This window comes from Manduca sexta, chromosome 28 (assembly GCF_014839805.1).
Source record: "Manduca sexta isolate Smith_Timp_Sample1 chromosome 28, JHU_Msex_v1.0, whole genome shotgun sequence".
Lineage (NCBI taxonomy): Eukaryota > Metazoa > Arthropoda > Insecta > Lepidoptera > Sphingidae > Manduca > Manduca sexta.
This window is the reverse complement of record NC_051142.1, coordinates 6,309,900-6,324,945: the sequence shown is the minus strand read 5'-3', so window position 1 is coordinate 6,324,945 and position 15,046 is coordinate 6,309,900. Positions and strand designations below refer to the sequence as shown.

The 15,046-nt window shown below is 34.9% G+C and overlaps 1 protein-coding gene and 1 long non-coding RNA gene across 2 annotated transcripts; one reads left to right on the top strand and one right to left on the bottom strand.

Moving 5' to 3' along the window:
• Positions 1-7,952: 7,952 nt before the first annotated feature.
• On the top strand, positions 7,953-11,770 carry LOC115441890. The gene is made up of 3 exons (XM_030166810.2): positions 7,953-8,841; positions 9,049-9,827; positions 11,436-11,770. Exons 1-2 carry the CDS (start codon positions 8,610-8,612, stop codon positions 9,363-9,365), a joined length of 549 nt encoding a protein of 182 aa, XP_030022670.1. The 5' UTR covers positions 7,953-8,609; the 3' UTR covers positions 9,366-9,827; positions 11,436-11,770.
• LOC115441891 lies at positions 8,849-9,573 on the bottom strand. The gene is made up of 3 exons (XR_003938509.2): positions 9,482-9,573; positions 9,027-9,142; positions 8,849-8,935 (listed from the first exon to the last, which is right to left on the bottom strand). It is a non-coding gene; the product is annotated as an uncharacterized LOC115441891 (long non-coding RNA).
• Positions 11,771-15,046: the final 3,276 nt, after the last annotated feature.

The window sequence follows — 15,046 nt, the reverse complement described above, 5'->3', positions numbered from 1 at the left end:
ACTTATTAACGAAACTGGCAATCAAACTTCCGCCAGAATGAAAAACAAATAACTTGTATCAAACCATTATTTTAAAATTGGAACTGGAAAAGTTCCTTGTGTAATCATATTTATAAGCTTTATTAACAATGAACATCAAAGTTGACAGTTGAATGCGAAGTATAGCAAGACAAATGGCGAGGCGCGGGCGGGCCTTGATCGTAAAGATAAAGCCTCCGTGTACATTAACTGAGCAATTTACTTTAGAATTGTTTCAAATATTAGAGGGTTGGGGTGATTACTGAATGTCTTTCGGCATCTGCAGTGCGTGACAAATGCTACGCATGAATTAACAATGATGAAGACATGTGGGTGTGATAAAAACAGAAATATTTAGCTTCTCAACTAGTTGTACAAGAAAAAACATCATTAATCAAGAGGCTGCGTATTTAGGCCGTAAAATCGACAAAGTCCTAGACGGAGTCAGCAGGATGAGCAGTCACAATTCCGTTACTAGTTTTTCGATTCGAAAAATACTCTTGACGTACTCGAAATACTATATTATATCCATAATATTATATGAAGAAGTGGTTAAATTTGTTTTCCCAGAAATATAATGGAGGAAAGAATGTTACCGAGAAAGATTTGGGTAAATATTTATAAACTTATATACACATTTGGCGATAAGATTTATCTCTAAATGAGAATAAGAAAGAAGAAAAATAAAAGCAAAATATTAAACGCGATAAAAAAATATCCAACAGGAATAAAGAAGGTGAAATAAAGGTAATAGGTACTATAATAATATATCCTTGGCAATAACGCAAGTATAAACATAAAAACAAGAAATATTATTTACCTTCATTGCATTGTTGCCCAAAACACAACCGTTAGAAATTACAAAGTCTTCACGTAAAAGATCTTTTTAAATATCCTTCCTTCATTCTTTATTGCATTTTAAGAATAGCGCAGCGATAGTATGTAAAAATAAAAGAATAATAGTACATATTTTGTAGAGATCATAAAGAATCAGTTATTTATAACCAAGGGCTGCTCACGGCTTCGTCGCTAAGAAGTCCTTTAGAAAAAAAATATCCAGAACGTACTCTATGCGTGTACCAAATCTCACTTCAATCTTGGGAGGTATTATCCTTACAGGTATGCGTTTATTTTTAACAAACATCTAAACTTCATCACAATATTCACATTTATAACGAAGTATGCATACTATGAGTCAAATGACAGTGCCAAGTTTACCCACCGAAAAGCGTATCTGTCCCTAACTAAGCATGAAACGGCCCTTTCCAGTCCTAAATGCCTTAAATATTTTAAACGGTCCTGCTTTCCGTGATATTTAAAGAGTAATTCAATTTTGTTAGTTACCCAGGCGGTGTTTCTTCGTGTATCAAATTCCTTTAAATGTAAGTGATTCGTTTATTCAGTGAGCCTTTATTTATATCAATAAGATAATTTGATATATTGTGCTTTTTCTTAAATGGTTTTGTTTAATTTTCTAAAATAACACCTGATTTATATATCAATCTAGGCTTTAGATTTTAGGGACTAAGGCATAATTTGATTGTGTGCCAAAGATGTCCAAAAACGGATGTTATTCGACAAAAAATTTAACCAACATAATTTATATATATTTAAATAGAACTTTTAAAAACTATCTTTTTGAAATAATTAATAACAATTATATCAGCCCTGAGCTAGGCACGGGCCTCGTTTACTGCTGAAAGGGATATTGAAATTGATCTTTTAATATTAAAGAGCTCCGTTCTTGCGTTTTTTGTAATTTTAGGTTACTCAAAAATTACACTTAAAATAAACGCTTTGGAAATATAAATGTTACATTGAAACGCACACCCAACAAAGTAAAATTGACAAATTAATGTTTATTTGTCTCTAAGACTAACCGCGAATGATAATAACTGATTACTTATGTTAAAAAAATAAAACAAATTTTAAGTTCCACCTCTTTTGACGACTCAAAGAAGGTATTTTTTGCGTTACTCTGCCAAGACAGTTCTTTTTATTTTTCTTATAAGTGTAGGGGCCTAAAGTTATTCTTTTAATGATTCCAAGCTCCACATTCACGCCACTTTGTTATTCAATCAGTTTGAGGTTGATTGGAATTTGTTTGAAATAAAGACCCGCACCCATAAAAAAAGCGGACATGTTTTATCCAAAACCATTCAGCGGATTTTGCGTTTATCTCAAATAATTCTCATCCAAATATCTAACCACGCAAAATATATTTCCACAGTCAGCACATTTATGATATTAAAAGAATAGTGGGACACATTCCAAAGTACAATGCTGTATTCATACGTTGTACATATCAAATAGCGCGAAAATGAATTAATGTTATGAATTTTAAATTTCTTGAATCCACAAAAGTGTATAAAAGTTTTTAATTAACATTTTAAAATGGATGTAGAATCCTCCGGCTTAAAAATAATTTATGGGTGGCCATTTAAAACACGCCAGAGGTGATGCAGCGTCAAAGTTTTATACCTGTGATTGCGGTGTCAATAGAAACGGTATAAGACTATATTTTGGATCTTATCTTTACTGCAGTCTTTTTTAATTCAATGTCTAAATTTTTCGTAAACATAAGAAATCATTATGGAATAAGACTACACAATATGTACTATAGAAAAGAAACGTAACCATACTCCATACATAATTAAAACACCTCACCCACCGAGTGAAAAGATAATTACTGTAAGACAGTACTCCTTTTTTAAGTTAGCGATGCTTGTTAGGAATTCCAAGTCGACACCTGAATTCCAAAGTGGTTCACGCAAGTAGAAACTAACTGTATACGGGCGGAGCAATGTTTTCCACTAAGAGATTTCCTCTACGCAGAGGTGAGGGAGGTTACCCTACACTAATGCAAAGCACACAAAGAGGCGGCTTGTATAAACATACGCGAAGGATAAAATTTCTTAGCATTTCTGTTTTCAGCTTACGGTATAAAAATCGTACAGCGGGCAGGTTTGTTTTAAACATTTTCAAATTGTCTCATTGCATTGATTTATATGCTAAACAAAACATTTTGTTGCTGAGCGTATTTGTTTTTGTGTCCCGTTTTTTATGTCACGGTCGGTGGATTCTTTTGCGAAGTTGCAACATTCTGAAACGCTCTTCAGCAAAATGGTAACACTGTGAACTCGATTAACTTGCAATTTACCATCTTCATTTAAATATTTTGTGCTATTTCGCTGCCAGTATTTATTAAAGAAATATTAAATTTTCCTTCACTAACAACATTCTCAACATTACGGAATTTTCTGTCATTTTAAATCATTAGACTCACAGCATATTCATCCACATATTTGATTCCTGTACCCAATTTATTTACGAATCAATTTTTATTTTTATTCAGAATGGCCGTACAAATAGCCATTCGCAATAAGTATAATGTAAATGGGGCATGTGGCTGACAATGCGCGTAAAAACGTATTTGCGTTGTCACCATGCGGGCTCATCCTAAAACAAGGTAAATGGCATCGGATCCATTTTGTATGAGCTGTCTCAGCGTATTCGCCGACATCCGGGCTCGGACCGCACCACGGATTTAAAAACGTAAACACTCATTAAAATTTATTGTGATAAAGCCGTGTTTGGTCAGTAAACGGATTTTACGAATATGTTGTATTATCTGAAGATATTTTGCTTTTTTACTCAGTTTTGGCGAATTGATATGTAATCATGGAATTAAGTCTGTACTTCTAGTTTATTCTGTGAGACCTAAATCGAGTCTTTTGACTGACAATGTAGTTTTATTATATAAAATAAAGATATATAGAAAATAATTTACACATTCTCTTTATCATCTATACATAGTACATACACAATATATTAAAAGTGATACAAATATAGTGAATACTACAAATGTTAATTTAGGACAATCAGGTGGACATAAAAGTTACAGCCCCTATTTATAGTTAAAACTCAAATAATAGTGGAAGTTGTGAACTTACATCTGTGTAAACATCGTTTAAGTGTCCACAGAAATTGCCATAAATTAATGTTGGTTCTGCTGAGACGATGTGTCAAGCGTCGAGAGTCCTTTGGAGAACCGCCTTCAATTGAACATTACAAACGCTTTGAGCACTTGTCCACGGAAAATCATTCTGTCCGTTTGCTGTGACGATGGCAAGTCGTTTAAATATTCATGAAGCTTTTAAAATAATGTCTAGTTAAAACGGGGCTAAGTACCCGAATATAGTCAGAAGACAGGCGGCAAAGTGGCTGTTTTTATCTCATTAATAATATATTACGGACCTCTTACACGCCAGCCTACACACTGTTTAATAATTCCTCGTTCCTTTATTGATAAAACGGGCAGATATTTTCATGTTCCCTTGTCACGAAAAGATAAGAAAGATGCTTATAAATGAGTTTTAATTAATTTTCATAATTATTTTGCGCCAAAAAAGAAATTTAACCATGGAACGTTTTAAAAGGGCTTTTATAATATTATAATAATTTGCAAACAGAATGAAAATGCAATACGTAAACGGAGTAAGAAACTAATTCTCCATGTCCCTGGTCCTTATGTTATTGTCATATTTTATTCCGTTAAAATATTTTAAGGCTATCCCATGAGCAAACGACCTTAAGTATTCATTCCAAATAAACAAAAATACGTATGCATATTCCTGTATGCAAACATTTACGAATACTTTCTTTAAAAAAATTAGGTTTTAATGAAAATTTTAAACTAGTATAATAATCCTCATTAAATTGTCTATTTACATGTATTGGTTCCAAATTAAACTGTATATTTTAGAACGACATGTACGATATCAACAATAGTAGTGGCATTTTCATTATAAATTAATAAAACAATGTCCAAATTATAAAACAATTTGAAACAAACAAAGTTAAAATAACATAATATAGAAATAATATGTAATTTTTTTTTCTAAAGGTATTATAAATTTCCAAGCGATAGCTATTTAAAATAAAATTAGAGCGCCGTTTTCCCGAGAACACCAATTACATGATTTAATATGAAAACATTGTAGAAAAACAAACTCACTATGTAGGCATTTATTAATATGGATACTATGAATTACAATGTCAAGAACAGAAAGAACATTTTAAAAGATGATTTTCCTTGTAATAAATAATAAGGGTTTCACAATCTAGCTCTCGTGTTTCTGGCTATTTATCGCAATAAGAAGCTATTTCCACATTAGGCATATATTTATCCGGGCAATCCACGAAAAAAGCGATTTTTTTGTGTACATCTAGCGTGTATACACTATTTATGAAAAATACCTACAAATTTATGAAAAAAGTTGATATATGTGTTTTTTTCTAATATTTACATCTTATTATCATCATACTATTACCAGTTTATACATTATTTTGAATGCAAAGAGTTTAGTTAGTTAAAACACGAAGCAAATGTATTTCAAATACTGATTCATATCAGTTATGGTTGGTAATCCAACTAAATACTCATGTATTTAGTTGGATTACCTCGCTATCTTGCTCGCACGCCCGCATAGTAATATCGGTGACGTCATGTTCTTCAACTCATAAACTAGTACTCTTTTAAACCGTTGTTGCCCATAATGTAAACACATTCTTGGTAACCATGCGTGACAAGCCTCCATTTACTGGCTGCAACGTTAATCTGTGCAAATCATTTCACATGCCTGCCCTAATACATTCACTCGACGAGCTTCATACATGACGATAAGAATCAGAAACAAATAAGTGCAGTATTTCTTACCTACTTTATATGAGTTTTAGAGAAAATTTCAATCTGATCCTCTCTTCTACTCTCCTTTCCTCAGCAGAACCACGCGTAGTGGCATGCAAGCCCACAGCTTGATGGTTAAAACCATCACGGCCCGAACCGATAGGTTCGCCAATTCTTTTCTTTGCCGCACCATCAGGTTTTGAAATAGTTTACCTGAGTTTCCTCCTTCCTATATTCCTGGGTCCTTCCACTGTAGCGTGAAGAAGCATACCAATAGACCGGCATCATTGTGTGAAATGGCATGAGATAGCCACTTGTTACCATTCGATACTCCGTCTGGACGGCATCGCTCTTACCATCAGGTGCAGTGCACCTTGCCGTGCTTAAATAAAAAAAAACACAACTATTGCAGAGAATCAATAATATTTACTGCTCTTAGCAAGCCACAAGCCACGATACCACTAATAGTCCTTGTTATAAGCTTGGTATTGGCCACCCTGAACGTTTCTCTAAGCTTTATTAAAAGTATATATAAACAAACAGAACTTATAGAGAAATACGTTTGTAGTGTTCGTAATATTTTCTTAGCTAATGCAGACCATAAAATATTTAGATAACTAATTGGCCGCAGCAATGTGGCTATACTTTTAATCCTTGCATTCATTACAACATCGCATAAATAAAATTACCATAATCGTCATAAGAAAAAGAACACTATAGTGTACTACAATACGTTCTTTTTTCTCTCTACAAAGCACTGTTTCCGTTTTTATCAGCACAATACAAGTGTTGGGAGAGAGGGCGGCGAGCACTATCCATTAGTCATGTACAAACGATCCTGTTCGCACCTTTACTCAGTCAAACCTCAAAGTCACCCACAGCAATCCGCGGCTCGTGACTCGTGAAAATGTATTTTACACGTCGTTAAACGCATAGTTTTCCGCATGGACGGTCTTTACAAAATCTCTAATATTCATCAAAGCTTATAGTTAACAAGAACCCTAAGGGCTACCACTTATATGTGTAGACACATTGCGGAATACTATTTCCGACTGTCCTCAAAGAATACTTTCTTCGGCACGCTTAACTGAATATGCTTCAGTACATTTTATTTTGTAGACAATAGCTAAATAATAGGATATTTTTGTTAATTTGTTTTCCTTGGTAAAGTAAAAGTCTTCCTTTGTTTTCATCTAACAAGCTGTCAAAATTGACTGAAAGCAATTAGGGGAGGTATAGCCGATTTAAGTAAAAGTTTGTTTACACCGGGCGTGGACTCAGCAAAATGACATTGCGAAGACCATTAATCACAGAGCTATGTTGCTAAAGATGCAAAACTGCTCGCAGACGCTTCGTAAAGTAATGAAGATGAATTTAAAATCTTATGTACGTTCTTAAATTTAAAGCGAAAATAGTCGACGCGATTACGGCACCCTTTTACGCCACATGCGGTTTTATTGAGAGTCCAAAAAACCAATTGCCTATAGAAAACATCGCGAAAGACGACCGCTTGAGAATGGACGATCCGAGCCACCCGTCGTCACGCTCTTTGAAATTCCCACTCACTCGACAAAAGACTTTGCTGTATCATCTCTATTCAATTACTGGAAGGTTAAGATATATAACATTCCGGCGACGTTGCGGGCATTTTTACTCTGAATTTTAAAATAAACTCGGCTTTCCAACATATAGGTTAATCGAATTCCGTTCTTTTTCGGGCTGGGATTTTAACATTGGGCGTTTTTAATATCCGTAAAAGTATTTCAATCTATAACTTTCTGGTATGCTTACCATCCTTTGTGATGTCTATCGCGATCGCTATAGAAATAATTTTCGTGTGTGAATATGTTTGAAAGGGATGTGGCAGGAAGGTTTTTGGAGCGAGACTGTTACGTCCGGTCTGCATGCGCGGGCCCGATTGATTCCATGACGGGTGGTTCAATAATTCAGTGGGATGACCGGCACTGTACGCGTCTACCATACATGTGTACCGGCCGTGAATTGAAACGGGAATATCGTATGGCTGTCACCTTTTCTATTATTCAAAGTCTGAAATTAGTCGTATTTATACATTTTATTGTCTATATTACATACGGTCAAGCGTTAAAAATATATGCATAAAAATCATAATAAAATAAATTAATCATTTAAATTTAGACTAGAAAATATAAAAATTACATTTAAATCTTATTAACAAATTCTATAGGAATTAATTATTATGGTTTTTGGTGACATAATATTCTTTTTGGCTCAACCAACGAACACGGTAATAAGAATTTCCTAAATCGAATAAAGTTGTTTTCAATTGCAAACCCTGAACGCGAAACTTCTCGTTACACGTTAACATATTGGATAGATACCTGACATGCTCTCTCACTGTGAACCAATTAAAATTTATTTGCTTCATACCCGTCACATCTGCGTATAATTGACAATCTATGACCTGCGATTTTACATTTGGGAAATGTGTCTATTTGTACATACAGTCCTTTCATAATTGCAATGTTTCATGGAATGTTTGTTTCGAATGCTGATTGTCAACACAATACTGTTGACAAAATGTTATGCGCTAATTGAATCTATTCTTCTGCATGTTCATTGCTGCGGTGTATTTTATATGATGTCCTATTACACGAATTTTAAGGTTTAATACTGTGTAATTTATATAAAATAATGTGACTTTCTTACTAAAGTTGTTGGTTATTAAAGTAAATCATAAACAGATTTTAGTCTAAGTCCATAGCACACCTACTCTAAATCTATGTCCAAAGTAAATTCAGTTTGAGATTGCAAAACTTCACACTGTGCTCGGCTTATCATGAAATTTATGATTTTAATAGTAATAAAGTCACAACGAAATTTATTTATGCACTAAAATTCATCGCCGCCGCAATTTGAGAGAATGTTGCATTTCGTAGTTTTGAATTTAATATTATTGTCGCTTGTTGAATCTGTACCTGACAATAGAGATGACTCTGGTGAGGTCAGAGACATTGACGCGGGGCTTCTATCCAATCTGAGGAATGATGCTAACTTAGACCTATCTGTAGACGAAGAGTACGAAGATCTAAGAGCGGAGTTGCTGGCTTACCATACCGCTTTTGCTTCGCTTGCGTCTCAACCGGATACTCGGAGTAAGTAAATATTGATACATACATTTCCAGAAACTTCTTGCCCACTGAAGAATCTCTAAGCTAAAAGAATATAATATAGGTCCTACTAGCATTCCTGAAAGGCAAATAATTGTTAGTTGTTAAATGAGTTTTGTTGTTGCATTCTATATTGCATATACCTAATGCGATTTTAATAGAAAAAATACATATTAAAAATTCCATTCTCAGGATCGATGATGACAACTCCGTGCTGGACACTCGGTGGAATCTGCATTAACTACAGATTATGCACTGGATACCGCTTCCTGACCGAAGTCCCAGGCTGTAAAGACAAATTAAACGTGTGCTGTTTCACATGGAACCGTTTTCATGTAAAAGACATGACGCATAAAGGCATCAGTAATCTAGCTATGCCCTGGTCTGTGCAACAAGACTTTGGAGGCGAGGGCATCAAAGAAGTAAGCAAACCGACGAAAAAGAAAAAATCCAAGAAACGCGTAAAACCAGATGCGAAGAAAACCTTGGCACTTATAATATCGAAATAAATACGGTTTCAATAGATTTTTGATATAACTTAAAGAAAAATCAATGCATTATATTTACTAAATAGAAAGAAGCAAATTGTTCAGAAAGATATTACATTTATTATGTAGAAACATACCCGAAATGTCTGCAAGCATTACAAGCGAGTTAGCAAAGAGAATTTAAAAAGGTATTTTTAATTTCGAACGCCAATAAACTTCTAGATTTGATTGGTTCAGATTCAATCAACAACTACAGCTTATCTGCCGAGCTGTACGCTTAATTTAAATGGATTATAAAATATCTATTCCGGTTGCTTTCGTATATAGCCAATCCCACAATAATGTTTTTGCTATGGTGCATTGTTCTAGTAAATCATTGTTTTAATTCAAGAGCTAAAATGGTTTTATCAACTTTACCAACCAGATTACCAGACTCATACAAAGATGTGTTTAAAGCAGGAAACAGCGGGAAGCCCACATTGGGTTAGTTATATTTGTATATTATGATCACAAGTTCTTTTAAGAGGTCCTGGGTCTGATGTCATTGTTAAATAATATACCCTGGGGCCGTATGATGCCTTTCTACAATCTTTAGCGCTAATGGAAAACAAAGAAATGTACGATACGTCGTTCCGTATCTGCCTATAATCCTTAGAAAATATCAAGGAGAATGATCTGAAGTAACAATAAATAAAATAAAGGTCACACAAAAACCAATTTATCGGAGCGTTGAGGTCGAAAACGTAGTGAATAATTTTACAATAGCCCAAAACAATTCTACAATAAAAATACATTGCGCTAATTTCAACTAGTAGGATAAAGACAAGACCGTGATGACTTGACCTACTGAACTATTTTACGACGCAAACAAATAATACAGTAGTGGTGCAGCACTTACCATTTTTGCCTACGCTTTTAACCTTCTAATACTCTTACCAAGAGAGACTTGAATTAGGATTAAAATGGCCCGTTACTTTTGGAAGCTTGCATTTTATGATGTAAAGTGAGCTAAAAGTGCCATCAAGATATTTCCCAGGGGCACCATTTTGTTTCATGCCTAATTGGAGCCGGTGCCACCTTCGTGTTTATCGTGTAATATTAAATTGGAATTTTAGCTTTTGTATTTTTGTTAGACTCAAAAGCTATTGTACTTTTAGATAAATTCACGTGAAGTATGCTCACCTAAAAGTGTTCAATGAAATATATGGCACACTATATATAACGCAGCATTATTCACACATTTTAAAAAGGTGAAGGTTTACGGACCTGAGAACTAAGCGTGCATACTTACGCCTTTTATTAAGAAATGACTTTATAAAACCAAACAGAACTGAAAATATACGAGAAATTAACATGCGACGATACGTCGTCAACTCTATTCGGAAATCACAACGTAGAAAATTTATTACCAGATAAAAAACGCACGTAATGGTAGAGCAGTACACCGCTAGCGCTGGTTCTAAGTCTTTTTGTGTTTTCGCTGATGCAGCTGCGGTTGTGGATTTTATCCGCATGCAGTCCGCAATCCTCTTTAGTGCATTTGTATATTGGGCATCCGCCTACGGGTTCTCTTCACATAGGCGTATAGCCGACACGGGGAGCTAAGTATCTCCGTATATGGCCGTCAGCGGCGAAGGGTGAAGTTTTCTGAAAGGTAACCCAAAGGTAAATTAATGCATTGATGCGGGTAACAAATAGTTCCTAAACATTAGATTTTACATAAATTACGAAAGGGAAGCCCGGCAGACCCTTCGCCACTGGTGGTAACACGCGTCATGCACCATCTGAGGTGATGCACTGTGTTTTTATCATCTTCAATCAGCTCTGTATGTGAAAAAAAATTCCTACCCCCTTTCCTCGAAACCATGTATTACTCTACATGCGTCATCCATCGCTACTTATTTGCCCCATCAACCAGTTTTGCAACCAACTTAAATGACATTAACTTTCATGAACAACTATGCAGTAAAATCGATGGTATCCTATATCAATAAATCAATAGACAGTTAAACTCTAACGAACATGACGACCAATTTCCAAGCATGCCAAAATCAATTCACAATTTCTGTTTTCGCTTTGCTATTGCGCTAGGTAATACAGCGGCGACTTGCTGGGCTCGCGGAGGCGTCTGCAGGGACGTGAGAGACTGTCCCGAGCTGAAAATTGATGTCTCTGTGGCTGGCTGCGCTTGGGGATACAAAGTGTGTTGTAAAATGTTCAAATTCGGCTCGCCATCGGTCGGTCTTGTTAGGAAACGAGGCGTTATATTTACAGCCGATGTGCATTCACTGGAAGATGTTGCTTTGAGAAATTCTTTGCGGCTTCGTAATAGATAATTACGTGATTAATAAAAGGACGAAGATTTACTTTAAATGTGATTTGTCAATAAAGAGGTCTTGATTTATAAAATTTATTTAAACACAAAATAGGTGCTACATTGTTTTAATAGCATTAATGAAAAGTGTTACCAACAAACCCCTGTTCGCGTCAAGGTTTATAATTAATTATGTATGGGTTTCTCAACCCTCAAAATTTTCCGCCCCTTTAAAGATCAAAATGATTATGTTTTTAAACTAATTCTAAAGGAGGCAGGTTAATCTATTTGTCGATATTTTGTTATGTTCAGCGACATTTTATTTTGGGGTAGCACCTTTAATTTTTATCATTATCATTTAATCTGTATCAGGACGAGTAAAAAATTAAATCTTAGAACGTCCTCATTCTATTTATTATCAAAATAAGTGTACTAGTTATGGTAGACGCTTAACAGCAATCTCAGGGGCCTACAGACCACAACCTCATGTTATACGAGTCTAGTGAGCTGTGGAATATCGCTGACTCACTGTTACAAGGTACTATGTTATATTTGATGTGCTAATTGAATTTTGTATCACATAATTATGTCTTTTTCAGTGCAAAATTCCCAATGATCTCGAACGTTAATAAAGTACGCACCAAGAATAATTTTCTTTTCTAATGTTTACCTATGTTAAAAATTTTAATCTCAGTTTTGCAACGGAATAAATTACATAGGACCTTGTAATAGTGAGCCAGCATGATGTAGACACTGTTCTGCTCTGCATTGAACTAGTATATTCCTCGGCCTACACTATTTGGATAAAATACGCAATCAATAAACCAAATAGGCAATTTAAAGTTTCACCAGCGGCAAAACCAATTTGTACCGCTAAAGCCACACCCAGAGCACTTGATATCGAGAGAAAGTTATGCTGTTAGAAAATATGCGCCGATATGTACCGAAATGTGATGCATTAGTATACCAAGCAAATAAAACGAAAATGCACACTAGAAATACTGAACCTAAGACGAATGTGAATAAAGTTTCGACGTGAAGGAAAAAATAGTAGGTACCTACAAAATATTTCCAAGATAATTCCGCTTAATATCCACTTTATTTTTAACTTTCAAACGGCAGGACTAGGCTTGAAAGAGATTAGGAGTGATTCACCAAGCTGATTGAATGTAGGTATACTTCACATATCTTACTCGTACAATTTTTAAACAGCGACCACATTAATCATAATAAAATCCTTCCAAAATGGCACGCTTTCCATAACTTTTTTATATTATACGTACACGAAAAAGTGATTCTGCTACGCCTGATGGTAAGTGGAGTAGGGCCCAGATACAGTGTCTACTGACAAGAAAGTTACTCCTCGCCAGTCGACATAATCATGCCCGTTTGAAACCGGATATACGCAGGCTGATCCCGGAGCGCCGCACACTTTCATGGGTCATTATGGTTTTACACTCTGTGTATGGTGGACGCTATCCGAGTGAATACAAATATTCTACAACCAGAAACGATTTTCTTTTTACTTTACGAGACGAATGATACGACTGTCCCTGAACAACAACAGTAGATGCATGTTTAAGATATTCAATTTGTCGCAAAACAAAACTCATTTTATAATAGAAAAAACTATTTTATTCCAAACAACATATACAGCGTTAATTCAGCCCGTGATGAATATCACGGACTGTTTCCCGTTCGCAGAATAGCACCGCTCTACATCCTGTCGCAAATGTCATAAAACTTGAGTAAGGGGCAATTTGGTAGACAATTTGAGCAGTAAATAACTATTTTTACATTGTATTCTCTTACTAGGGAAGAAATGTCAGAACTTGGCTACTAATGGTTGTGAACTATTCGCATCCTTGCCTTTTTCTTGAAGTGATTTCAAGCTTACCATGAGGTGCAGTTCATTTTGTGTAAATTTTGATATAACACTTTTTTAATTTAAGCCTAACATAAACAGTTTTTAGTTACCCGACCTAGAAATCAAATTTACAAGCCGTCTATAATTTCATAGACCAAGTATACTATTACTAAACCGATGGGCGATTCCTATTAGATTTGTTAATTAATAATAAACTGTATTGTACTATCTGATAATCCATGCTCGGGTAATTTCTAAGGATTCTTGTAATGTATACGCTCGTATGTCGAGCCACGGCACTCAACAACCTAACCAGAGGGTTTTAATAACAGGCAACACACACAAATATATCCTTAACTGAATTCTAAAAATGTGCCTCCTCGGTGATATTTTCAATACTTACCTAAGTGCGTATAACAATATTATATAGATTACGTATTCGGAAGAAAACTTGCAAAGCCGCGAGCTCTCCAAGATAATAAGGATCCTTCGTTCAAATATGAGTCGTTAGTTTGAATGCGTGCCAAATTAGTTTACCTCTGTAGGTACTCATCTCACAAACATAATAGGCCAGACGATTTCTTGCGCAAATAGATGAGATAAATTTGATAACACGCGAAGAGGATTCTATTTATTCGCCACATTCAAAACATACGTATATCTGAAACATATTATAATCTGTCCTAAATATATCCGCTTGGCATATGCCCACAAAATTTTCAATTGAAACTTGCTCAAACAAAAGTTCACTACTTTATAGCTTGGCCTCAATATAGCGCTATGAAGAATGAACAGCATAAAGTTCATTCTACGATGTTTTCTTAAAACAAAAACGTATGAAATATTGTTAAGTGTTCGTACGCTGGCGCATATTTTATACTGGCTTTTGATCGCGGCTCCGCTTGCGTGAAAACTAAACCAGGACAATTCCCAGGAGAAATTGAAGTCAATATTTAGTGTTAGATCTCTAGCAGAACATCGGTGAAAACTGCATTCCATTCCATTCAGTAGTTTTGGAGTGATGCGTGTACAAACAAACATACAAACGAACAGACAAAATTCTAAAAACTGTTGTTTTGGCTTACGTTGCTCTAATAAAGATCAACACCCACCGCCATTTTACTTCAATATCTATAATGTGCATGTAAGACGTCTCATGTACAGCCTAACACAATTTTATTCTATGTATAGATAACTTTTTACAGTGTATTTCACTCTTTATTCGTAACTATTTACTCATTTTTGCGACTAGAAACAATACAAAGCGAAAGAACATGATACATTTAGTTACAATAGAAATAATTAATATTTTATTTCATAAAGAAACTAATACAACTTAAATATCATGTGACAACGAAGAGAAACACTATACAACTAATTAATTAGGATACGTTAACTAACAACTATGTCGTATTGCGCAATGCACAAAGGGAATTGAGATATGAATATTTGCTTTTGTATAAGCTGAATACTGAAATAATATACGTCAAACACATAGTTCAGTGCAAGCCGGAATACCAC